Source organism: Hypomesus transpacificus, chromosome 6 (genome assembly GCF_021917145.1).
Source record: "Hypomesus transpacificus isolate Combined female chromosome 6, fHypTra1, whole genome shotgun sequence".
Taxonomy (NCBI): domain Eukaryota; kingdom Metazoa; phylum Chordata; class Actinopteri; order Osmeriformes; family Osmeridae; genus Hypomesus; species Hypomesus transpacificus.
Genome location: NC_061065.1, coordinates 14,592,384 through 14,618,759, shown reverse-complemented (window position 1 = coordinate 14,618,759; position 26,376 = coordinate 14,592,384). Strand labels below are relative to the sequence as shown.

At 43.7% G+C, this 26,376-nt stretch overlaps 3 protein-coding genes across 5 annotated transcripts; 2 read left to right on the top strand and 1 right to left on the bottom strand.

Moving 5' to 3' along the window:
- Positions 1-240: 240 nt before the first annotated feature.
- Positions 241-8,698, bottom strand: LOC124468777 (flap endonuclease GEN homolog 1). Of its 2 annotated transcripts, XM_047021735.1 has the most exons (14): positions 8,405-8,698; positions 6,948-7,142; positions 6,572-6,788; positions 6,240-6,416; positions 5,748-5,858; positions 5,517-5,590; positions 5,307-5,392; positions 4,897-5,047; positions 4,761-4,797; positions 4,578-4,658; positions 4,319-4,449; positions 4,161-4,222; positions 3,318-3,470; positions 241-2,554 (listed from the first exon to the last, which is right to left on the bottom strand). In XM_047021735.1, the coding sequence occupies exons 2-14, from the start codon at positions 7,106-7,108 to the stop codon at positions 1,152-1,154; spliced, it is 2,844 nt and encodes a 947-aa protein (XP_046877691.1). In that variant the 5' UTR covers positions 7,109-7,142; positions 8,405-8,698; the 3' UTR covers positions 241-1,151. The 2 variants fall into 2 exon arrangements, with proteins under 2 accessions (XP_046877691.1, XP_046877690.1); XM_047021734.1 differs by lacking the exon at positions 8,405-8,698 and having other exon boundaries at positions 6,948-7,424.
- si:dkey-119f1.1 (Structural maintenance of chromosomes protein 6-like) lies at positions 7,580-19,917 on the top strand. The gene is made up of 27 exons (XM_047021733.1): positions 7,580-7,836; positions 8,706-8,830; positions 8,953-9,070; positions 9,293-9,398; positions 9,723-9,859; positions 10,022-10,083; positions 10,219-10,299; positions 10,589-10,690; positions 10,870-10,989; positions 11,242-11,340; positions 11,448-11,594; positions 12,009-12,097; positions 12,212-12,376; positions 12,575-12,753; positions 15,054-15,252; positions 15,358-15,472; positions 15,659-15,819; positions 15,991-16,126; positions 16,235-16,315; positions 16,687-16,857; positions 17,135-17,272; positions 17,415-17,560; positions 17,759-17,884; positions 17,983-18,088; positions 18,329-18,481; positions 18,966-19,063; positions 19,266-19,917. The coding sequence occupies exons 2-27, from the start codon at positions 8,717-8,719 to the stop codon at positions 19,372-19,374; spliced, it is 3,258 nt and encodes a 1,085-aa protein (XP_046877689.1). The 5' UTR covers positions 7,580-7,836; positions 8,706-8,716; the 3' UTR covers positions 19,375-19,917.
- A 648-nt stretch (positions 19,918-20,565) lies between these two features.
- Positions 20,566-26,049, top strand: tmem18 (transmembrane protein 18). Of its 2 annotated transcripts, XR_006956261.1 has the most exons (8): positions 20,566-20,625; positions 20,758-20,819; positions 22,653-23,668; positions 23,781-23,999; positions 24,381-24,498; positions 24,804-24,858; positions 25,039-25,132; positions 25,393-26,049. XR_006956261.1 is itself a non-coding variant. In XM_047022284.1 (5 exons), the coding sequence occupies exons 1-5, from the start codon at positions 23,907-23,909 to the stop codon at positions 25,489-25,491; spliced, it is 459 nt and encodes a 152-aa protein (XP_046878240.1). In that variant the 5' UTR covers positions 23,867-23,906; the 3' UTR covers positions 25,492-26,049. The 2 variants fall into 2 exon arrangements, 1 of the variants encoding a protein (XP_046878240.1); XM_047022284.1 differs by lacking the exons at positions 20,566-20,625; positions 20,758-20,819; positions 22,653-23,668 and having other exon boundaries at positions 23,867-23,999.
- The last annotated feature ends 327 nt before the right edge of the window (positions 26,050-26,376 follow it).

The window sequence follows — 26,376 nt, the reverse complement described above, 5'->3', positions numbered from 1 at the left end:
ACCCTAAGTGCCAAAATGCGACCTTTCCCGAAGGACGCCGTTAGTTGTCACCAAAGTGCGAATATGGCTAAATAGACGGATAATGTGTAAAAGAAAGAAAAATAATTGGATTTTCCTTTGTGGGCAATCGTTCTAAAAGACGACACGACATCAATTATCAGTTTCATGTGATTTGTTTAATGAACGAATGAAAGGGCTTTTCACACGTCCTTGACATATGAGCAGCGTGCATGTTTTTCTTCTGGCATGGAGAGGCAATTTATGGAACATACAAAAAAAGATAACGTAGGCATATGCTGAAAGACAAATTACCCAAATACACTGATGTAAGAAAATCCCTGTAATGAAGTAGAATTCACAGTTCGCGGGCGCGTAAAAACCATTACGCACATCAAGTAACGGCTAACAAAATGCACAAATAATATATTTGAAAGTTTATGTCTTCTTTCCTGTATTTTACAGCAAATTATAAACCCACAGATTGGTTTGCCGGATGTTCTTACGGAGGATGTCATTACGCACACGAGCAAGGAGGATGCAGCTGTCACCGAGACTCTGTGAGACGCACTAACCTGACAGGCCTTTCATGTCTGGAAAGGTGTGCAACGAGTCACTACTGATCAAAAGAACCAGCACAGGGCGGGTCATAAACCCTCTACTGTTGGGGAGCCAGTGACGACGAGAACCTCTGCGGCCCAGTCTATATCTGTGAAATGATTTTTTTTACCAAGTGATTGTTTATGTATTTATAAGGACGTTTCCTTCTCAAATAAGACGATAATAAATAGCTCTACAGAAAGTTGTATAATTGATCAGCCAAACAAGAAAATGGATGCAATATCGACCTAGCAATCATTTGCTGTAGTGCCTTTTGCATGAACTTGGATGAAGCAATGAAAAAGTAGGCAAATATTTCAAAAAACACAGAAAATACATATACTGGTAAAGGGTGTTTAATAATTCTACCAAATCATAAACATCCCCAAGTACTTTTTATATTTTATTACTGCACTAATATAAAAAAAATCCTCTCCACTTGAGTACAACATATACAAGCAATGGGTCACTCCATTTAAATCACCTACAACACTACAACTACAACAACTACGCTCTGGATAAGAGCGTCTGCTAAATGACTAAATGTACAACATTTAGTTCAAGAACTTCAGCCTCAGCCGCTCAGCCAGTGGCAGTGGGCTCTCAGCACAAACCACCGAGTCATCGTCATCGGAAATGGTCACTGGGGAACTAGGGATTTGAATGAATACATCATCATCAACAATGGTGGCTGGTTTTAGTGGCACAAGCTGGTATTTCACCTTGGACAGAACACAACTATGTGGCACCTGTCCAACCACGCTGGCGGGTATGGTTTCCGAGGCTACCTTGGTGATGCTGGGTACAGAGACGGGCTTCAGCGGGTAGTCAGTGAGGTTGAGGCACCTGGGCTCGTCTGTAGCCCTCCTCTGGGTTTCTGGTTGGTGGTTCTCCACATCGCTGTCCTCGCTGGATGAACACACACTGGTGCACACGCTCTTCTTGGTAGCATGGTGTCGTTTGCAGTTTTTGTCTCCCTCGCCGGACTCAGAGTGGCTTCGCAGTGGTAGGACAGAGGATGACGAAATGGCTGCTTTTACAAATGTATACTTGTGTTGAGGTTTGCATTTACCAGACCCATCGTCTTTCGATCTTTGTACTTGTTGTGCCGAGGATCTGTGGGTGCCTTTTGAGAGCTTTTGGTTTGAGGATACAGAGTTGAGCTCATAGGTCCCATTCTGGTCCTTATCAACCAATGGAGCTTGTTTGTTGCCATTCGGGGGCTTCCCTACTGGCTTGCGATCAATCAGGTCTTTATTAGGAATCAGTACAGTTGGCTTGGCACCCTGGTTATGAGAATAGATAGGATTTATGGCCTTTGAAACAGAGTTCACATGCTTTGTGACATGATCATGGTGCAGCTCAATGATCTTCACAGATTGGAATGTATTCCTCTTAAGAACCCTGTCTCTAAGGGAAAAGTCTGACTCACACGGCTCTGAGGATGTCGACTCAGCTGGTCTGAGATCAGATGAGGAAGCCTGTGTTGTTTTCCTCTCCCTTTGCTCGACATTGTCCTGCAAAGTTCTGACAGGCTTGGGACCTGCAATATGAGTGCTGGTCGTAGGGGGGGTTGGCGAGGAAGTGAAAGACATAGCCTCCCAGTCAATGTCGCTTAGGTGAAGTGCGTCCATCACTGTTGAGATGGACGGAGATGATGCCATTTCCGGACTTTTCCAAGAGGAGGTCAGAGAGGGAGGTGATCCCACATCCGTTCTCAGAGGCTTGGTAGAAGCTTCAGGAGGGGCCTCCTCCCCCGGGCTCACACACTGCTCTGAGGACAGGAGAGGAACTCTCTCTGGTCTGAGGTGACTCGCGGTAGGTGGATTGGGCTCACGGTTAGGCTGTTGGGGGTTTCTTTCAGTGGTCGAGCCATGCAAAGACATCTGGCTCAGGAGGTCAGAAACTCCATCGCACGCATCAGCTGGTTCCTCTTTTTTACTCTTCGGTTTGTTCTCTGAAATGAGTCAAGGAGGTGATCAAATTGACTTACTAGTCATCACAATAACGTCTCAAATCGGCTTTAACTAGCACATCTCCATTTTGACACAGGATGTAGCCTATTTTCAAAACGAAAGAAATGGAACAAAGTACAATTACATTAGCTAGGTACAACTTTGCCACCACCAGATTGATTTTGAAGTCTGCTGAAGTATTCGTGCACACGCCCTAACATGGCCTCCTTCCACCCTTCAGGAAGCTCTGCTCTACAGCAGAGCTCTTCAAGGGGAGCGCACCCCAACCTGTCTAAATGGACAGCAGCTACTGGGTGACAGACACCTTTGGCTCATCAAAGCCTGTGGTGCTGGGAGTTAGAGCTGCCAAGCCCAGCATTTCCAGGTGTCAGAGGCGCTTTTAAGAGAGACCCGGAAAAACATCGCAAAGCTCCAGGTGCCTTTGATCACGACACCCCGCTTTGGACCTGGGGGAATGGGGATCAGGACTCCGTTTTAGGGCCTCCTGATTTTGAAAATCAGCCACTTTTGAAAAATATTATATTTCTTATGTTACCCATTTTACATAACAATTCACGTATGCTCACCAAATACATATATTTTCCCCCTCCCCCATTTCATTTAATCACTGAAAAAATAGTATAACTTCAATACTGGGGCTTATCCTTTTAGAAAAATTGGCTTTCGTAGTGTCTTTCTTTATGTTATTACCAACAGACAGCAGTAATAAGAGTAGGAAGCAACAGGAAGTGTTGTCAGCCTTACTATTGGTCTTCTTCTTCTCTTCTGCCAGGGCCTTCTCTCCCAGGTAGAGCTCCACCACCTCTGGGTAGGCCACACGGAACAGAGCCTCTTCCTCCACCGTCCTCACTTCCTCCCGGCTTGCTGCAGCGTGCTCCTCAGGAAACACATAGTGATCTGACACACAAAATAGAACCTAGTCAAACAAACACTTGTTTAATATATACCGAAAGGCAATGGTGAAAGAGGCATAAATTGTATTTTGGTTACTGTTAAATGTTGCAGTCATTCAAGTGACTTGCTTTCCTGAACAATATACTTGATTTTTGTATATTTATTATCAAACCTAAATGGTGATTAAGATTCTCTGGAGGAAGAAAATATCAGATGAGGTTGTTAGCAAAGAGGGACTTTGATATGACAGTTTTCCCAGCCTGTGGAGGAAGCTGCTTTAGCACCTGGTGGTGTTGGGGCTTATCCGTCACCTCTGTACCCAACCTCACATCAAGTCACTAACAGACAACATGGTGACAAGCAGACCATGTTTACAGGAGTTTGGGCTCATGTGAGGGTTACTCACAACACTGCCACACAAAACCTAAAGGGATCCTTCGACATTGTGTGAGTTCAGTCCCGTAGATGGTATCACATGAATAGATGAAATAGCCCTTTAATTGAGTCTACACTGATATCATAAGGACAATATTAAAACACTTAAATGGCGACACTAAACATCTTATTCATTTCATAAACAATAACACTAAAGCCCAGTTCCCCAGACATGAATGGAAGCCTAGTGGGCCTAAGAGACCATTTGACTAAATATTCAAATGAAGATACAAGTGTTTTACAGTGGCTGAAGCTGACCTGGTTTCCTCCAGATCACTTCGAAGCAGGCCACCGCGTTTCTCACTCGTGGTTTCCATATTCTGCGTACACAGCAGAAAACATGACATGTTGTATCATGTTGAAGTTGTTTTCTCTCAGGATAACAACCAATGAATGAGTGTTCAGTCAACACCTACTGTATTGGTTGAATCTGTGACGATGTCTCTCTCCCATGCCTTCTGTTCATCAGCTCACTGTATGTCATCAAGACCAAAACCTTTGCACTTGTGTAGTGCTTCGGCCACTCCATTTTATCGTGTGCGAAGTTCTAGAAAGAATTATAAAATTAATGTTTAAAAACATTTAAATGTGTATTATACAATGATACCCTTAACAGAAACAATGTTTAATGCATTTTTCATCTACCTACATAAAACATCAGAATTGATTGTGTACCTGCATCAACAACATATTTGGTTTTCTCCTTTTGAAATGGTACACAGGCTTGTCTTTAGCAATCAGAAATTCATTGACGATCTGAGAAATGCAAGAAGAGCAAAATAGTCAATATTGATGCAGACCAAGTCATACTACTTTTTGCTGATTCAATAACAAAAAATATAATACTATTCACTTTACCTCTGTGAAAGGGAATTGATCACTGGCCAGAGTTTTCCTACAGGAACGTAATTAAGTCAATAGGTATTTTACTTTAGGATGAGCATGTCATTTAACATCTGTACAGGCGTTTTTTCTCTCTCCTTATTACGCTTACTTCCTGATGCTGGCCTCAACTGAAGAGGTGTGGTAAGTCGGCTCATAGCGATGCCAGTCACAGGGGCACTGGTAATCGTAGTCCTTGGGCTCACAGAAGTGTTTACTGTCACACAATACACAGCCAGCGCGTTCATGGGCCTTAGCTGACCCTGCACAGTAGAGCGAGAGAGAGACAGAGAGAGACAGAGAGAGACAGAGAGAGAGAGAGAGAGAGAGAGAACCACAACACTGGAATCACATTTGCCAAACACAGCCCCTCACATGTAGGTGCCTGTCATAGCACAGCATGGTGGCTTTAATCAAGCACGTACACGTCATGTAATCATCCTGAATCCCCCCCCCTCCCCCCCTCTGCTTCACACCTCTCGTCCACACCAGAGGCTGAGGGGAGATGAGGGCAAGACTCACCGGGATGGCGGCACACCAGGCAGTGAGGAACCTTCTTTCTGCCCTCTCCTGAAACACCAACACCCTCCTCCCTCCACTGATGGAATCTGCCGTGGTCAGAAACACTCAGATATACCACTGATCTTCCTCTGTAAGGTCGGGGTTGTTTTGCACCGTGGTTTAAAAAGGAGACTATGCTGGGGGAAGAAGATGTGAATGCGCTATACTTACTTTTGTAAAAGAGTTTGTCCTTTGCATGTCTTAATAAGCTTCAGCGCCAATTCTTTACCAACACCTGGTATACCCTTGAGGAGGTCAAATGAAACAAAACAAAATAAATGCACATATGCCGTATATTATAATCTACCTACTGTATCGTCTTTTGGCTACAGTTCAAACTTTAAACGCTGTTAATGATCCCACACTTTTGTCACAAAAATGATCTGTATTAGAAGTGAATACCTTAGGAATGTAATCACAGCCCAGAAGGATGGCCAGGCCAACTAGAGTTTCCCTCTCCAGTTGCAGCTCTAACTGGACCCGGGGCATCTTGTAGCAGTCAACCTGAGGATCCTGCCAGGGGGACAACAATCAATAATACAAGTCTCTGTGTTATTGGAGAAATTAGAATCTAGTGGAGGGTTTATTTGACTGCTTGAGCAAGATCCGTGACAAGTTAGTGGTTTCATTATCCTGTGACTTAAAAGAATGTTGGTGGCCCTGCAGGGTCATGGTTGATTCCCTGTGAGGTTGTTTGCCTGACGAAGCTAAGATATGACTGGACTACAACGTCATTGTTGCTATTTCTCGTGCGACAATCAAATACTCACAGAACGCCTCGTAGTGTACAATGAAAACCTCAAAAGCGTGACTCTGATCCACATAAACATCGGAAACCTTTAGAAGTCGTCACAATGCTTGATTGGATCTACCAATCGGATTGTGGGGTGTTACCTTGGTGTTCATGTTGAAGTTTCTGTAGACGGTCTGAGCGCCGTAGAGGAAGGCGTCTCCGTCGTTGGTGATGCAGCCGTCCACCAGGCCCTGGGAGTCCAGGTAGGCACACATGGCCTCAGCCTCCCCGGCTGCTGTGACCCAGGGAACCCCCAGACAGTCCAGCATCTCCGCACACTGCAGAGAAGACAGAGGGGAAGGAGTCGGGTCAGATTATATTCACTTTCTTCAGCGATTTTACACACAAACACACACTTCCCTGCATGTGTGTGTTATACAGTCGTACTACACTTTATGGATATTGTGCAGCTTTTTACATGTAGTCAACAAACCTCTCTGAGCACAGCATTAAAGCGCCCCCTGGTGGTTCCTTTAGTAGTGGTTGTTTTAGTGGTGGTGGTTTTAGATATTGGCTTTTTGAACCCCCCGAATCTCATATCTGTCCTTTTCCTCATTGTCTCTGCTTTGAGTTTTGGAGCCTCTCCTTCCATGACAAACACAAGCTTTACTCCCATTAGCGTGAGAGACGAGACTCTGAAAAACAGGTTCCTGGAAGAGAAATGTATGGTTGGATGCCACTGTAGATCATATAGGCCAACCTTCTTTCAGTAAAATAAACAATGAAAGTACCAACAAACTATAGTAACAGTGTCTTTAACATTTACTGACAACATATTGATTGTGTGGCACTTTGTGTGGCACTTTTACCTAAGGTGTGGCTTGGTGACCTTCCCCATCATTCCTTGGACGTGTTGTGCCTCACATACCCATAAGCTTAGATCCACGGCCAGTGTCTTTCCAGCGAGGCTGTACAACGGCACAGACTCACAAACCGGGCCAAGAATGGACCACAGGTCGTGCACACCCATCACTGGATCTGGATATCCCCTCTCACAGTTCGTGCTGAAAGAACAGTTTAGCGCCCGGTGTTTCAACTACAAAATAAACAACTGGTACGGCTGGCTAGACGAATGTCTACATAAAAAGCTAACGCAACTGTGTAGTGATCACATGCCACGACTCATATTAGGAAAATACATCGGAATACAGCACATTTAAAGAATAAAACATATTTTCCATAACAGGATAGGGCAGAGCGAACTTTCAAATTCAGCGGCATACACAGATATCCTGCACATTTCCGGAGTCCTTGAAGCCCTCTTTCCGGTCACCTTATTTTTTTAGGAGAAGTTGGTTTCACCCTACAATTTTTTATAAGTATTTTGCCACTTTCAGTTTCACACACCTAAACACATTATTAGCTATTTATTTGATTGTATTTTTTTTGGTTTTGAGATTTCATTTCTGTCGAGCCTTGCCCCTCACAGTCTTTCAGCCAATGAGTATAAACGACCGAGTTCGTCATTTAAGCGCGGATTCAGGCAGTGAAGAAGTACAAAGAAGTGGATTGGCTTTACTGGGACAGACCGAGCTCCTGAAGGGAATTATCTAATGCGCAGCAGTGAATATGTTAAAAGAGAATGTTTGACATTACAGGTCTTTACATTAGTAAACGTTTTATGAACATCGGGGACATCATTTGATTTCTTGTTGTGCTCCAACTGTTTCCCATCTGCACGTCACCAACGATTTACAGGTGAGATTGCCGATTGTAGCTAGCTAAACTATGGTAGTACTAGAGGCAATAATGGTAATGTCTGATCATCCAGTCAATGTATAAAGTCTAGAAGCTAATCCATTAAACCTAAATAGCATTTTTTTTTTTGCAGGAATTATGTGATGTGTTGTTAGTCTATCTAGCTTGCTAGCGTACTTTTTGTATGTGTCGTGGCGGAGAGGTTGGATTTGTCAATCGGCGAGAAGTTTCCCCCATGTGTCATCAGTCAGTTCATATAAACAAGATAATGTAAAACGTAGTCGGAGCTGAGCTTGTCATACTGGCTGTCTAGTTACTTTGCGCTACTGACTTTTCAGATTAGATAACAACACTATTATGTGTCACCACCTTCAACATAAATATACATGAAAGTTAATGAAATGTCGTACACACTAAAGATAAAAGGAATTTGTATGAAATGTTGAAATACATTTACATGTATTCATTTAGCAGACGCAAATAATCGCCAAAGGCAAGAACCACAAGAGCCTGTAGTTAAACAAGGTACAATTAAACAAGATGAACCTCCAAAAGTGCAAGAGTGTACCTGTAGAAAAGCAGGCAATTGACGCCACTCGCTACTGTATGTTTCCAGCAAAATCAGTCAGTATAGTCTACGTCGTTTCAGTTTCGTTTCTCAAAACAGGGATAGGTGACATAGGAGTTTGGACTGCAGTTTAGTTAGAACAGCTTACACGTTTGATCGTTTACGTTCAGTTCAGTTTACACACACACAGACTACATACATTGGTGTAATAACAGGTCCTCTCTGTCTATCGATAGTCAACTTGAGAATGTTTTTCCATGTCTTCAAACGATCTTGTGATTGTTTATCATTGGTTTTACAGGGTGTTTGACAATGTCAAAACGGAAAAGCACCTCTTTTGAAGAGACCCACCCCAAGCGGGGCAAGCCAGCTGAAGAAGATAATGTTGATGAAGTTGGTCCCAGCCAGCCTCTTTCCTTACAAAAGGTAACATATTCCCACTTTTTAGAATATCCACACCTGACAGGTGGTGTGGCTTGATATCATCCCAGTGTGTTTGGAGGGAGTACAGTCTGTGGACTTAATCATATGTCCTTGTGTTGTTGCAGACTGTTGGGGAGGTGGGCATTGTGGAGAGCATCACTTTGAGGAACTTCATGTGTCACTCACTGCTCGGTCCATTCACCTTTGGTTCCAATGTCAACTTTGTTGTTGGAAACAATGGAAGTGAGTTTAAGCCTACCCTGAACACCTCACTGTTTTTGGTTTGCACCTCTGCTTGCATCGTTTTACTCTTAAATGTGATGGTAGAATCGACATGGTTTACTGTGTTACAATTAAACATGTGTACCCAGTGTAAGTTGTTGATGCTTTGTTTGCTTGACTTTGCTGGTTATCATCAAGTGACATCCCTAGGTTTACGTGCGGTCTTGTTTTCCAATGTGACAGGTGGAAAGAGTGCTATACTGACAGCTCTAATTGTGGCCCTTGGTGGCAAGGCGCAAGCCACAAACAGGGGGTCTTCCCTAAAAGGATTTGTAAAGGAAGGAGAGAGGTAACTTCACACACAAAACATAGACATAGTCAAACATCAATCCTGTCATTTCATTTTCCTAAAATGACTTACGGTCTGAAAGTGTCAGAAACTAGTTAGTCGACAAAGACTAACCGGAACTTCTAGAAAAGTCAAATGGAAAATAGTTGGATCCGCTTGACTAAAAGTAGGTTAATGTCGACCACTCCCACTCACTTTTTGAAATTCCTTTTTGAGTTACAAATGTCAGCCAAGTCATTGTTGCACAAACAGAGGTGTGTGTGCAAGTGTGTCCAGTTAAATATGATAGTTGTCTAACTGTTTGTGTTGTCCTTTCTGCCTTAGCTCTGCAGATGTGTCCATTACGCTCCGAAACAAGGGGAAGGATGCCTACAAACCTGAGGTGTTTGGCCAGGCCGTTATCGTGGACCTGAGGATCACACGAGAGGGCATGAGGTCCTACAAAGTCAAGTCTAAGGCTGGTAATTGACTCTTGATTGATATGTGAACGAACAACCTGACATACTATACATCTACTGCATATGTCTGCATGGCGTTACCTGGGCCCCATTGAGGATCCGTGCTTGTCGTCATGCTGTATTATATGTTACTCGCTTTTTAAAACGTCTGCTTCTCGATCCCAGGTCAGCTAGTCTCTACCAAAAAGGACGAGCTGATGGCCATACTTGATCATTTTAACATCCAGGTACAACCAATTTATGACACGAATGCAGTTCATAATGTTCTATTAAATATGTGAGATTTGATGTGTGTGTTAAGAGTTCAGGGGTTGACTCATTTGAACATTTCTTCTTCTTCTTCACCTTGTCTCTCCGCAAAGGTTCACAATCCTGTGTCGATTCTCACTCAAGAGATGAGCAAGCACTTCCTCCATTCCAAAGGAGAGGGTGACAAGTACAAGGTGAGCAGAGGCCTTATAGCTTTATCATTCCTAAATGATCATGAAGTAACTTTGGAACGAGTGAAATCGAATAATATAGTAAATTGCTTTAAAATGGTGTGTAGGATTTTCAAAATGTGACCGATGAATTGCTAATTGCGTCCAAATTGGTCTCGAGAGTGCAACCATTCAAACCTGAGCCACCATCATGCCCTCCGTCCTTGGATGGAACATGCATGGGCTCAGGAAAGCGGTTGGTTTTGTCACATTGGTTGTCACTGGGTTCACCGTTAGTATGTTGCTCTCCCAGTTTTTCATGAAAGCCACTCAGCTGGAACAGATGAAGGAGGATTACACCTACATCATGGAGACTAAAACCGTCACCCAGAGCACTGTGGAAAAGCATCAGAGCGTGAGTGTTTCTGTGGCTCAGCAGATTCAAGGGTTCTGCTGTGTTCTCATAAACGTCAACAACATTGCAATACAGTACACTATGGTGGATCTCTTACTGGAGTGGATTTAGGCATATAAAGCCTTCACTGCGTCTTCACTGCGTCTTCACTGCGTGTTTATTTGCTTTCTCTGCCCCAGTCTCTGGAGGAGCTTCAGAGAAATTACAAGGAGAAGGAGAAGATGTACAATAGCTTGGCGTCGCTGGATGAGATGCAAGCCAAGTTGGAGGAGCTAAAGAACCAGATGGCCTGGGCTCTGGTGAGAATCCGGGGGTCACAGGTCTCCTAAGGCCTCCATGACATGCTATGTCTTCATGCTCATTATCTGTTGAAATGTAGTTGGTCGTCAATGTTCTGATGCGTTTAGCTGTTACAGCTATTCATCAATTTGTAGTTCTTATTCTTCAGTTTGTAGTTTTTGGTTGTCTGTTGTTCTCATTGGTCTGTTTATAGTTCTTTTTTTAGTCTGGTCACACATCTGATGTAGGTGACTGGTGTGGTCCTGTGTTAGGTAACAGAGATGGAGAAAGAAGTGAAGCCTTGCAAAGAAAGGCTGGAGTCTGAGGGGAGGGCCACCATCAAGTACGATGAGAAGGTGGAGGAATGGAAGGTACTGGAATTTTGACCTTCAAAGCACATTTAGGTGCTCCTCTTTGTGTGTTGTTTTTCTCGTGGACATCCATCAAACCTGTCTCTGTGACCTCACTTCCTGTGCAGGGGAAGGTGGTGGAGGCGGAGAAGAGGGACAAGGACATCCGTGATCAGCTGGATGACATCACCGTGCGTGTGCAGCAGATGCAGCCCAAGTTGGCCCAGCTGAGGGCAGAGGAGCAGGCTAAGAACAAGCTCTACAAGGCCGTCGAGGTGAGCAACAACACTCGCGCCTGACGTCTGTCCAACACCTGAATCTCAGTGGTCAATAGCCACACGTCCAAAAAAATGTGAGCCACTGTGTCTGAATCCGACACAGACGCACAGCTTACCTTAGCCAATGCCATTGATAGGCGTAACCTAGGGCAACCGCAGGCGTCTTACCTCAGACGAAAGAGGAAGGATCGGTCGAACCTCAGCTTTTTACATTTACATTTAGTCATTTAGCAGACGCTCTTATCCAGAGTGACTTGCATTAAGTACAGGGACATTCCCTGAGGCAAGCAGGGTGAAGTGCCTTGCCCAAGGACACATCGTCATTTTGACATGGCCGGGAATCGAACTGGCAACCTTCAGATTACTAGCCCGATTCCCTAACCGCTCAGCCATCTGACTTTACTTCTCCAGACCAGTGTCCACAAGAACCGAAACAACCTGAGGGACCTGGAGAAGGACAAGGACCAGCTGTCCAAGAGGATTGACGAGCTCAAACAGAGGTAGTGCTTCTCTTCTCGTCGCCACTCTCGTTTCTTCTCCTTCGTTTTTTCTCTCTCTCTCTCTCTCTGCCTCTAACTCTCCCTCGGTCCCCCACTCCCCTGTGTCCTCTCCAGTATCAGTGAGACGACGGGTGCAGAGAGCCAGCTGCGTGCGGAGCACATCGGGAAGCTGCAGGCGGACCTCGACGCCCTCAGCTTCCAAGACTCCACCCTCACCCAGCAGGTCGACCAATACCAGAAGGCCGTGGACAGGGCCAAGGACGAGCTCGGCAAGATGAAGTGAGTACTCGATCCTCTGACGTCCACCTGTGTGAATCTGCTCAACGAGATTCACCCAGAGCCGACCGCTCGCATTTAGAAAGGGATCGGTCGGGATTTCAGTTCCAAAAAGACATCTTCTATCCGTCACATATCAGGAAGTGTGAACGCGTGAGATGTGTCGGATATCCAAACCGGTGTTGTGTGGTGCGCTTTCAGGCGGGAGGAGAGGCCGGCCCAGGTGGCTCTAGACGCTAACCAGAGGAACCTTAGGACCATGGAGAACAGTCGCACCGACCGCCTGCGCCGCTTCGGAGAGCAGATGCCTGGGCTGCTGGCCGCCATCGAGGAGGCCCACCGGAAGGGCAGGTTCAAGCACAAACCCAGAGGGCCTCTGGGTAAGGCCCTGTTTGTGTGTGATAAAGCTGTGGGCATGCAACTCGGTTGATGCATTCCCAGGTCTGAAAAAAAGGGATTTGAAATAGCTTTATTAATACCCAAGGGGAAGTTGCAACAGACAAGAAGAGGAAATGAAGAAAAAAGTAATACAAATCCCAATACCAAGGGCTGTATATGGGGTAAAGTGAAATCACAGGGTCATACACGTGTACAAAACTATTTAACCCAGATTATACAGGTGGCTCAGATAACACTGCGAACAGTAAATGGAAGTGAATAGCGAATGTGAATGGTGCCCAAACAGCACTGCTGGTGTTCCGTCTCACAGTGAGGCATTGTAGAGCTGGCGAGAAGGACTTCTGACAGCGCTCCTTGTGACACCGGGGTGTGACCAGTCTGGCGCTAGTGGTGCTCCACTTCACAACAGCCATGTCGTAGAGGGGGGGGGGGGGGGAGACCTTCAACACAGTGGGCAGCTGGAGGGGGGCGGGAGACCTTGCCACTTCCACTAGGGGTATATAGATATACAGTGCCCTCCAAAAGTATTGGAACAGTGAGGCGAATTCCTTTATTTTTGCTGTAGACTGAAAACATTTGGGCTTGACATCAAATAATGAACGTGAGACCAGAGATCAACGTTTCAGCTTTTATTTCCAAGTATTTACATCAGGATCTGATGCACAACTAAGAAAATATCACATTTTGTTTGAATCCACCCATTTGTCATGTGAGCAAAAGTATTGGAACAGATATACTTAAAACATATTTAAGTGAATAAGACTTAATATTTAGTTGCAAATCCTTTGCTTTCAATAACTGCAGCAAGTCTGTGACCCATTGACGTCACCAAACTTTTGCATTCTTCCTTTTTGATGCTTTCCCAGGCTTTCACTGCAGCCTCTTTCAGTTGTTGTTTGTTTTGTGGGGTTCCTCCCTTCAGTCTCCTCTTAAGCAGGTAAAATGCATGCTCTATAGGGTTTAAGTCTGGAGATTGACTTGGCCAGTCTAATACCTTCCATTTCTTGCCCCTGATGAACTCCTTTGTTGTTTTGGCAGTGTGTTTTGGGTCGTTATCTTGCTGCATGATGAAGGCTCTGCCAATCAGTTTGGTTGCATCTTTCCTTAAATTGGCAGACAAAATGTTTCTGTAGACTTCCGAGTTCATTTTGCTGCTGCCATCATGTGTTACATCCTCAATGAAGATTAATGAGCCCGTCCTAGAAGAAGCCATGCAAGCCCAAGCCATGACATTACCTCCACCGTGTTTCACAGATGAGCTTGTGTGTTGGGGATCATGAGCAGTTCCTTTCTTTCTCCAAACTTTAGCCTTTCCATCACTTTGGTAAAAGTTAATCTTTGTCTCATCAGTCCATAAAACTTTGTCCCAGAATTTTTGAGGTTCATCTCTGTACTTTTTGGCAAATTCCAGCCTGGCCTTCCTATTCTTCTTGCTAATGAGTGGTTTGCATCTTCTGGTGTAGCCCTTGTACTTTTGTTCATGAAGTCTTCTGCGAACAGTAGATAGTGATACCTTCACTCCTGCCATCTGGAGGTTGTTGCTGATCTCACTAACAGTTGTTTTAGGGTCTTTCTTTACAGCTCTCACAATGTTTCTGTCATCAACTGCTGATGTTTTCCTTGGTCTACCTGTTCGACGTCTGTTACTTAGTACACAAGTAGTTTTCTTCTTCTTCAGGACATTCCAAATGGTTGTACTGGCTATGGCCAATGTTTCTGCAATGGCTCTGATTGATTTTCCATCTTCTCTAAGACTCACAATTGCTTGTTTTTCACCCAAAGACAGCGCTCCGGTTTTCATGTTGTTTTCACCTCTGAATACAGTCTGCATAGACAAAACCTATCTTACCCAATCTGAACCTGAGTGTAGAGATTCAGTGGTATTTATTGATTGAATAATGTATGTAATAGGACACACCTGGGCAACAAAACACACCTGTCAGTCATATGTTCCAATACTTTTGCTCACGTGACAAATGGGTGGGTTCGAACAAAAAGGTGATATTTTCTAATTTGTGCATCAGATCCTGATGTAAATACCTGGAAATAAAAGCTGAAACGTTGATCTCTGGTTTCACGTTCATCGTTTGATGTCAAGCCCAAATGTTTTCAGTCTACAGCAAAAATAAAGGAATTGGCCTCACTGTTCCAATACTTTTGGAGGGCACTGTAGATATATATATCCATCAAGGCTGTCTTTTTTCCCTCTCTTCTATCACGTTCCATCTCCTCCCCACCCTCTCTCTCTCTCTGTGTCTCTCTCTTTCTGTCTCTCTCTCAGGCTACTGTATTGGTCTGAAGGACCCAGAGCTGGCCCTGGCGGTGGAGGTGTGTCTGAAGGGCCAGATGCAGGCGTTTACGTGTGATAACCATGACGACGAGCGTGTGTTGCAGGGCCTGATGAGCAGGGTCTACCCTCGGGGCAGACCATCCATCATCACCAGCCAGTTTCTGCCTCATAGGCATGACACCAGCAGGAGGTGTGTGTGTGTACACAGTAGGACTTTATGGAGGGCCTAGTGTCTGGTTCATGTGAAGTGTGTTTCTTGTGGGTACTGAAGTGTGTGTGTTTGTGTGTGTGTTAGGGAGGTGAACCACCCCAAGTACCCCTCCGTACTGCAGGCTCTGGAGATTGAGGACCCCGTTGTGGCCAACTGTCTTATTGACCAGAGAGGCATAGAGTGCATCCTGCTCATCAAGGTAAACACACTCACTCACTCACTCACTCACAGACACAGACTCAAGGTCCTACAGCGAGAGGCTTGTGTTTGGGCATCTTCAGTTCCAAAACGATCAGCTACCACTTCCCACACTAGTTCTCCTGTGCAGTGTTCCTGTCCACTCTTTACCGCGGTGTGACGGGACTTTCTGTGACCGTGTGTGCAGGACACAAAGGAGGCCCGCATGTTGCTGCAGGGCAGGAACCCCCCGAGGAACTGCTCCCAGGCCTTCACCAAGGACGGAGACCAAGTGTACACCAACCGCAGCTACGCCTCGGACCAGAGGAGGCCCAACTTCCTCAGTGGAGATGTGGAGGAGGAGATCAGGTGTGTGTGTGTGTGTCTGACGGAGAATACGGACTTGAGAAGCCACGTGTCCATCTGCCTTCTCTCGGTCTCCAGCCTCTGCCTGTGTTTTCTCCCTGCCCCTCTGTCTGTCTTTCATCCAACTCTGCTGTCTCCCTCCCTCCCTCCGCCTCCTCCCTGTGCTACCACCAGGCACCTGCAGGGGGAGATACAGAACCAGAGTGCCTACATGGTGCGCTTCAGGCAGCAGATAAAGAAGGTGGAGGACGACGTGAGGCAGAACGAGGGCCTTCTGAGGAAGGCCCACGAGGAGAGGAAGAGGACCAAGGTCAGCTCGCCTCTCTGATCTAGTCGGCGCCGTCTTAAATACAAGATGAGATTAACTCTCTTCCCCGCTTCTCCTGGCCTCACTATTTTACCTCCCTCCTTCCAACAGGACAAGTCTACGAAGCTGCAGCTGGAGATGTCCGACCTGCAGAACGTGGAGGAGCCTCAGTCTGAGGACCTTCGACCTCTGGTGAGTACAGACCCTGCTGGGGAGGCAGACCGAGGAGGCTGGTTACCACGGCCAGGAAAGGGGGAGCCAGGGTGAATCATTCACAGCTGAGGGAAGAGGAGGGCAGGTGCTGTCCTTATCAGTCCACTGGCCACCCTCTCAAAGGCTACTTTGAGCCGATGCTCTCTGGACGCCGTTTCAGAGCACCTAAGGTCATGAGTAAGCGAGATGGAAATGCATTCAAATTACTCTTTCAGTGTGAGTTTAGTCACACGTGTCCTACTGATTGACATTGCATTCGCCCACGCATTCAGTTGGACTGTACACATCATTTCATGTCACATCTCTTGTACGCACGCACGCACACACTGACACGCGCTGTGTCCCTGCAGGAGGAGGAGCTGCAGGAGATCATGGATAAGATCGCCTCGTCTCGCGTGGAGAACGAGGAGGCGCGAGGCAGGATGGCCCAGCTGAAGGCTGACTGGGAGGTGGTGAACCGGGAGTACCAGCAGCATAAGGAGCAGATCAGCAGCGTGGCCGAGGAGGCCGAACCCATCAAGGTCAGGCCCATTAAAAGCACGGTTGGGTAAAGGTGGACTTGCCAACTCCTAATGAGGAGGAATATAAGGAAAAAGCCTTTTTTCTTTTTTTTACTAGAATATTATAGTACTGATTTTCTTGACCAACTTGACATTTGAGGTTGAGAGTGAGACGCATTCTAGTTCTGAAATGATGCCTGTGCGAGAACTTTTAAATGTTCGTAAGGAGTTGTGACATTTCTGAAGGGGAAATAAGGGGGAAAGGGTGTGCTCACTTTGTGCCCCTGTCCCTCCCCAGGACGATCTCAATAAGAATGACCTCGAGGTGGATAGGAATAAGCGCCACAGGAAACACTACGAGGAGAAGCGCACGGTTCACCTCCAAGGCATCCAGGACCTAGAGGCCGCCCTAAAGGACAAGGAGAAGGAACTCACAGTACGCAGGAGTGGGTCTTGGGTGGTCTCATGTTTTGAATGTTGCACGCGCGTGTAGAAATAGGAAGGTATGTGTATGAGCCCGCTTTCGTCTCCACCCCCACCGCCCGTCTCTCTGAACATTTTCTATGCGTGTCCGTTAGACGTCAATCGTCAAGGCGTCTGAGATCTGTCCGGAGCGCTTGGAGGTACGGAGGTCCGCCAAGAGTCTGGACACTGAGATCAGCCGACTGAAGCTGAAGATCAGTTCCCAGCAAGACCAGCAAGGGGACGCTGAGGATATCATCAGGTACACGACCTCTGACCTTTAACCCCCCCTTCCCAGCCCCCACACGCTTCAGCATCAGACCATCAAGCCCTGTATTGATCTGCCGCTTCTGGCTTTGTGTTGATTCAGTTAGCACCTCCCAACATCCTTCTCCCGGCCCCGAATGTTGTGTCGTAACCAGGTGAACGTGTGTGTGTGTGTGTCCCTCCCTGTTCACAGACAGTACCACGACGCCATGGATAGCTACAAGACCGTCTCCATACAGGTGAAGAACCTCAACCAGTTCGTCCACCTGCTGGGACGCATCATGAACGACCGACACAAAGTCTACACGGAGCTTCGCATGTATGTGGAGACCCACCCCCCCCAGGATGCAACCATCTCAATGCTGCAGTCATCAGACATGGTTCTGACACTAGGTGTGTTCTTCTGTTTCTCTGTAGGTATCTGGCTGTGAGGTGCAAGTACTACTTTGACTCCATGCTGTTCCAAAGAGGTTACACAGGGAAGATGACCTTTGACCACAGGAAAGAGACCATGTCCATCTCTGTAAGAACCCATCCGATCCACACGTTTCATTTCCCAAATGACTCCAGCAAAACCATCCTTGGTCGTCAAAAGATCGTACTGCTCACTCGTCACGAGAAACAATCTTTTCACCCTGTGTGTAGGGTCTCAGTCGTGCACCCTGTCACACGCTGTCTGTCTCGTTCAATCTATCCCCCCCACTCTCTCTCACTTTCTGTTGTCCGCCCTATCATTTCCTCCTCTCTTTTCTTGGCCTCCCAGGTGCAGCCAGGTGAAGGGGACAAGGCTGCTCTGAGCGACATGCGCTCTCTGTCCGGCGGGGAGCGCTCCTTCTCCACCGTGTGTTTTGTTCTGTCCCTCTGGGCCATCGCCGAGGCGCCATTCCGCTGCCTTGACGAGTTTGACGTCTACATGGTGAGGGTGCAGGATGTACAGCAGGATATACATGTACAGCAGGATATACATGTACAGCAGGATATACATGTACAGCAGGATATAGAGCAGGATATAGAGCAGGATATAGAGCAGGATATACAGCAGGATATAGAGCAGGATATACATGTACAGCAGGATATACATGTACAGCAGGATATACAGCAGGATATACAGCAGGATATACAGCAGGATATACAGCAGGATATAGAGCAGGATATAGAGCAGGATATACAGCTATACTTGGTTATTAGAATGAATCATTACTTTTATTTTTATTTTACGGATCATTTCGTTGACATATCCTCAATGTTCAAGTAAATTGCTCCCTTAAAAATCCAGTGCAGATTTAGGTCAGCTTTTACAAATGTTGCACATTGCATGTTCTCACATGGTGCATGTTCTCACTTTGCCGCCTTCACCTAAAGAGTTGGTGACTAGGAGGTTGGTTGTTTTGTTTCTTCAGGATATGGTCAACCGAAGGATCTCAATGGATATGATGTTGAAGGTTGCTGCCAGCCAGAGACACCGGCAATTTATCTTCCTCACCCCACAGAGCATGAGGTACCTGCCAGTGTCTTAACAATATCAATGTTTCTTTAACTTAATTCTCATGCTGGTAGTGGTGGTTTAAAAAATATATTTTTTTATAGAAGTATTCAAATTTTTGTAGATGGTCTGAACCCTGTGGGCTGTGAATCTTCTGAGCTAAAACTGAAGTGTCACTACTACACTGTAGTTGGCTTATTGTCGTTGTCTTTCTCAGCTCTCTTTCTGTAAACCATCTGATTCGGATTCTCCGGCTGAATGATCCAGACCGCAGTCAATCGGCCCTGCCTTTTGGCCAGAGGAACCAGGAGGAAGAAGAGGACTGAGAAAGAAGAATGACACTGACTGAAGCCTTTACTGCACACACTTGGTAACGATGTGTTTTAAGTGTGTAAAATATTGAGTAAAAAATGTTTGTGCAATTCTGTTCTGGTTGAGATATATGTATATAATTTTGTTGTTTTGCATTTTTTAATGACTGAATTTTCTATTTTATTTCTCAGTGCAAACCATTTACTTATTACTGTAAATGTTATGGATGCCTGAAAGCACATGCATGTGTGCTTGTTTATATTGTTTCTAGCTTTATTTAGAAACTTTCCTTTTTTTTTCCCTTAATTTTGATAATCGTATAAGAGACATACCTAAAGTTTGTAAGCTTTACATTTTCTGAATATTATTTACAAACAACTGCATGGCAAAACATATATATATTTCAGTTGTTTTGGACCAGTTGAACAAATAAATATATTCATGTTTTGTACAGAAATTGGCAGTTGTGAGATGTTTTTTACTTTTAAAGGTAAGACCAGAGATTGTAAGGAGGGTCATGAAAAGTCATCTTTTTAAATAAAGTTCACTGCATTTTGTCTCACTCACATTTTAAAACAGTTTAGTAGCCCACTACTATGCTCAGATTAACTTTATACTAAGACAATCTTCTACTGTTAGCGACAATAGCCTTGTAATATTGCTAAATATCTATTGTCATGAATTGAAATTTGAGTGTTTCATCCCTTTAAAGCAATTTCTCTATGGGGATGAATAAAGTACCTGTCGTGTTTTGATGTATTAACAATTCCAATGCATTACACTACAGCTGACAGTGTTATTATAGTTTACAGTACAAATGTGTGCTGAGTGTGACTTTAAGGGTTCAGAGCCAAGTCTTGAAACCAGACAGTCAACATGTAGTCCAATAGACAATGCTCAACGCTCACGCTCAACTCCAGTCAACGTCTGAAACAACACAAATCGCTCTACTGTAGCAGTAAGAACATCCTACAGAATACCCGATAAACATGAACGATAAATCTCTAGCTTCAAGGTTATTTGATAGTTATTCAGTGAGCTCTGGTGAAACAGAAAGAGCAGCAGTATATCACCGGCAAGTAGACTGTGAGGAGCAACATGAAGAACAGTTGGAGAAAGCGAGTAAGAAAACGAAGAGCCACCGCGAGATTCATCTTTCATTTTTGCCAGAGCGATACAAACCCTTAGAAGAAGAGGACGAGGCAAGAGAAAAAGCCAAAGAAGCAAAGAAGAAAAAGAAAGCGACATATAAAAAAATAAGAAAGGTATGGATTAAAAATACTAATACCCTCTAGGCTCAACTACTAAAAGTATTTCAATGGATCTTTATTCACCCAATGATTTGCACAACGACTTACCTCATTTTATTACTAACGTCAGTACCATACAATTTTCAGATATTTTCAACAATAGAAATCCCAAACGAGTATCCTTACAGTACTAATTTCATATAACTTGGGTAAGTAGCCTAGCACCATTGGCATACTGGTATCACGAGTCAGCAATACCATACAATATTAAACTAAATGAAATATTCCTGAACATTACTAATTTATGGTCACTTAAGTGTATTAATCAACTTTGAATCACAAATTGTATTAATTGATACACATAAAAATGTATTTTCATAACGGTGGGTTACAGATGGACTAACAGCCTATACAGGATTTATCCAAATTGTCAATTGTTGTTTTCCCTGTGTGTATTTTCTAATCACCTCTTAATGAACACATGGATAGGACTATAGGATGACACGTTTAGAACTGAAGTTATTGAACTGTAACATGACAGGCTTAATAAGAAATATATAAGATGCTGCTACAGAGATACCATTTTGCAGAAAATAATAGTCGAACTGCTGATCCATGCAAAGCAAAACAACCTATGTTCTCTGTGTTACTGGTAATTTACTGTAATCTCAATCATTTAAATAAGGAGGCTCTCTCATTCTCTCTCTTTTTTGGGAGGGCTGTAGTTGTTTTCTTTAAATAGCAGGTTACACTATGCACAGGCAAGCATTTACTCACACTTGGTTGCCCAGACACTCATCCGAGCTCAGACCATCACTGGTCTATTAGTCAGCCAGACTAAGCCCATTGATTTGCTAAAGAGCTTTGGGCCCACTACATCCCACAAAGCTTCAATGTGATGTGACCCTTTCTGCCTCTCTGATGTTGTTGGAAAGTCACATAGATAAAGTTAATGCTATGACCAGAGAGTGTGGCAAATAGAGTCCTTGTTGTCGGTTTTCAAGTTGGTCTGTTGTTTTTCAGTAGTCTGCTCCATACTTGATAAGAATACCAGAATCACAAATTACAATTGGTAACCTGTTTATGTGTTTACAATTCACTCACTGGCCATGACCGCAACTTTATAAATACCCTTTATACAGGAAATGTCCTGTGTTTGCGTGCTACAAAGCAAATGTCTATCACAGCCCTCATGTTCTTAACAAGTGGAAGTGTTCCAATTCAACATAAAAGTATTTCTTATCCGCCTGAACATTAATCATGACTACTGTCACGTTTTCCATATCGTGTTGATGCATGCTTGCCCCAGCCAAGTTTACAAATACACAGATTTATGGCTTTATTGAGGACAATTCTTGGATCTTGGTTGTAAAACCTGAGGTGTTGCTGTAAATTATTTTGTGAGGAACAAGGAAATGGTTAGTGTGTGTAGAAAGCTTATCTGATCAAACCAGAAATAACATTGGGCTATGGTAAATTATTGTATGAGCTCATAGTTAACATTGTCTAACAATAGTGTCTATTGTACATTAATTGGGATATATACATTGTTTATTTAAATAGGTGAAAGAAAGAAGGTCTGGTTAAAAGTGAATGGTTGGCTGTGTGTACAGGTAGTTATTTTTTGCTGTTTTTGAATGTCCCCTCGCACAGTCAAACTGCTGGATTTGTTCCATTTGCCCTTCCCTTCCTGAACACTGACCATGGAACCCTAATGTTCAGCAAGACTGCCTGTTTTAGTTAGAGGGAAATGTTGCTGTTTCCCCCCGCTGTTCGGCCATTGTTCCAGAATGGTACAGAAGGATTTCTTCATAGTTGGCCTAGTTCTGTCTTTTTGATTGGATCAAGAAAGCAAAAACAACTTTGAATAGCATTCAATAAGAATATGACTCGCTGCTTACCCATCAAAGTCCATCCAAAACAATATGCCAGAGTGGTGGTTAAAAAAAATGTTTTACTGGTGAATAATATAGTTTAGAGTTCTTAACTTCATAGTTATTGATTGGGTGAATCTGTTCTCCTGTGGGGCTCTTGTCTTTCAGAATGTTGGCAAGGCCTTTCACTACAGCTGGAAGTGTTTGATTTTGGGCCTACACAGCTTTACAGCAGGGTACTCCACTCCCATCTCTGCAGCTGCCAACCTCGTCCCAGACTTCCACGCTGGCAAAGCCAAACGCTGAGTTGGCCACGTCATCATATTTTCTTATGATTCCTAAAACCACAATTTCAAGTCAGGTTTTGCACTGAACAAAGATTTTATATTTTATATTGTCATCTGTGAGGAATACAATGTTCTTATTTTAGTATTATTACAGACACTAACAGATTATGATCATAGGTAATTTACAAATGTATGTATTTTTATTGACTTGTTATACACATAATGTTTGAAAATAATTTGTATTTATGAGATGAAATTATTATACCTGTATACAGTTTTTATCTTTTGTACTTACTGTGGTGTTTCAGAAAAGTTTAGAAAATATTTGTATACATTTGGGTAATTCTGAATAGACAAAGATAATTACTGATTGTACTGAACCCTAAGAACCTTAACTAACTAGAACAGGATCTTAGTAACTATTATGTGATTACGTTTCTCCAACGTAGCTTGTGCCTTTTTAGATCAAATATAGCAACCGCTCTTTCCTCTTTCACTAAAGGAGACAGTGGAGTGCGAAAGGGAGCTGAAGCCAGTGTTTCCCACAGGTTCTTTGACCTCAGATTAAGTGAATGAGGACAGGAGCTTATTAACAAAGAGATTTAGAGGAAAGACTTAACATGGTGGCCAGGGGAACCAAAGCAGGAAAAGGAGGCAGAAAGGATGAGAGCCTGGGCTTCCTGCTCACAGGGAACCTACTGTTTGATTACACTGGTCTTTTATTCTGCTTGTGAACACAACATACATATTTCTGCTTGTGTCTTGATGCTTATTTTGTACTGTACATATTTAATCATGTGTTGATCATCTCTACAGTAGGCCTATTTGTGATTTGATGCATGGGCATGTCTGGGCAAGGCAAGAGGAAGTGTAAGGAATGATTGTTCTGGCCGACAGGTTAGCCAACCGTGTATCCATAGAATGAAATGTATTCGTCTGCTAAATCAAATAAACTTCTGAATCCGATGTATAAAAGGTGTAAATAAATAAATAAACTTTTTTTTCGAAGTGGTGGCACACTGGATGACGTCCTTTGCCTGCGACGGCTGATGTGGCTTCCGGTATTTCGTTCAGCTTTGTTGACAAAAGGTAAACTGCCTAGTCTCCCAGAGAAGGCTAACGTGGGCTTTGCAAGATGACGAACCAGAAGGCAGGGAATATCAGTTCAATTCCAATTGATGCATTTAGCAATATGCGAATCACATCTATATGGACATATCTGATGTCTGTAAGTATGATATTTCATGATTAGCTACTAAAGTAAGCTACATTCTGTTATTAGCTCGCTACTACTAGTACAGTACTAGAAGTAGAATGACATAATAGCCTCGGCAAACAGGTTGAGTAGCTCTAGTTAGCTAGCTAGCTCTAGAATTGTACATTTTATTGATACACATTGGATTTGTATGACTGCTTCGTGTAGTTACACAGTTTGCTAACGACGAATGAGCAAGATCCAAGTAAAAAGTGTGGCTAAATAAACGTGCATAGTGTGAGGCAAGTACAGGTCGCTGATCAATTTTGTAATCGGAGAGATGTAGTAAGTGTTTTAATGTATTAATCAGATATTTATTACGAGAAAATAATAATTGTGATTTCCCGTCCTCAGATACAATGGTCTGAAACATGGCTTATTGGGTTGCTAGTGTTTCATGTTCTCTCTTTCTGCCTGACACTGCTGACCTGTAGATATTACAGACTCCAGATCTTTCACTTCCTTATGATGGGTAAGTTAAAATGTATTTGAAGTTTGATTGCCACAATGGTACAGTATTCACCAGTTTTTCACAGTACTCAAATGTGTCTATAAAAGGTCAATTCTGGCATTTTAGATGATACCCACATGTCTACCATCAATAAACTCGTATGCTGTACTATCTCACACGTCTTTCAAAGTTTTCTAACATCTGGACATCCAAAGATCAAAGATGTTTGATCCAGTTCAGATTAATCTAGATATATTCATATTGACAGTGTGCCCCTGGCTTTAAATACCACTTAGTGGGAAATTATATGGTTCCTCTCTTTACAGTGTGCCTGGTGTACAGCGCTGAGTACTTAAATGAGCTGGCAGCCATGAACTGGAAGTAAGGACAGCATCTATTTACCCACAATATTAAAATGTGTCAAGAAAAGCTTTTAAACTATTTTAATGCACCATGAAGGCAACTTCAATGTTTTCCAAAGGCCAACTAGATGTAGACTATAATGAGCATTGTACCTTACTAACGTGAAATTATTCTGTTTTCGTTGCAATGTATTTACAGGTTGTTTTCACAATTCCAGTACTTTGACTCCAAAGGAATGTTCATATCATTGGTTTTCTCCATTCCCCTTTTATTCAACGCGATGATAATTGTGGTATGTGGTTACATCATATCTTTGGTTGTGCGCTTAGACTGTCAGCTAATGTGTATATTAATGTGTGTGTGTGTGTGAGTGAGTGAGTGAGTGAGTGAGTGAGTGAGAGAGAGAGAGAGAGAGAGAGAGAGAGAGAGAGAGAGAGAGAGAGAGAGAGAGAGAGAGAGAGAGAGAGAGAGAGAGAGAGAGAGAATGGGTGTGTGCTATATTTTGATCGCTGTGTTAACATGTGTGTGTGTGTGTGTGTGTGTGTGTGACAGGCATTGTGGGTGTACCGAACCTTTGTTACCATGACTGAGCTGAAGATCCTGCAGCTGAAGAGGAAGGCCCACAGAGAGAGCAGGAAGAAGGCAGAGTGATGTGACATCACATCCTGGGTGAAGCAGTCTGGGATCGTCTGGTCCGGCCCCCTGTGTGAGCAGGACACAGAACAGTGTCACTAGTTGACTCGTATCTTAAAGTGGAGGCAGATTTGCATATGGACGTACAGTACACAATAAGGTGTTTGATCTGAATCTATTGTTTTCCATCATTCTAAAGGGTACTTTAAATGGGATGCCATCTGTTCCATAAACTCTTTCCCTACCCCTGTTACTCCCTATTGGAGCTCTCAAAGGACTGGTTTGTCTGGTTTGGTGGTGTTGATCAGGTTAAATACTGTTCTCTGTAGTGTATAACCATTGTGTCATGGCATCCAGTATACTGATTTCTTTGTATGAATGACCAAAATATGATTGTATGTTTTATAGAATTGCCTCAGAATTTTAAAAGGCAGTATACTATGGTAAAGGCTTATGTATTGTTAAGTTAATAATAAAAGTTGTGCTCATGCTCATTTTCTGTGACAGATATTGCTTGGATCCTTAGTGACCAGCATTTGTAAGTGATGCAAAATAAATGTCTCCTTTGCCAACTGACCCTTCAAGTGTTCTCCTGTTGTCCACAAGAGGGCGTGATTCACCCAGTCAATTCAGCCTGTGTGTGCTCCACTGGGCCAAGGAGGAAAAAGCCAAAAAAGATGATATAAAGTTTGAGCCTCTCATCCAGTCCTGCAAAGTAGAGTTCCTATCCAACAAGGTAGAAAACATTTACCCCAAAAATGTCCTTTGGAAAATAAAACTGTTCATTTCTAAAGCCCAATTCCTTAAAAAGAAGCCAATAACGACTGTGCTTTTTCACAACTCAGTCAATTTTTCATTCTTTATCGGCAAGAAGAGAACCAGGCAAGAAAAACTGGACTCCAG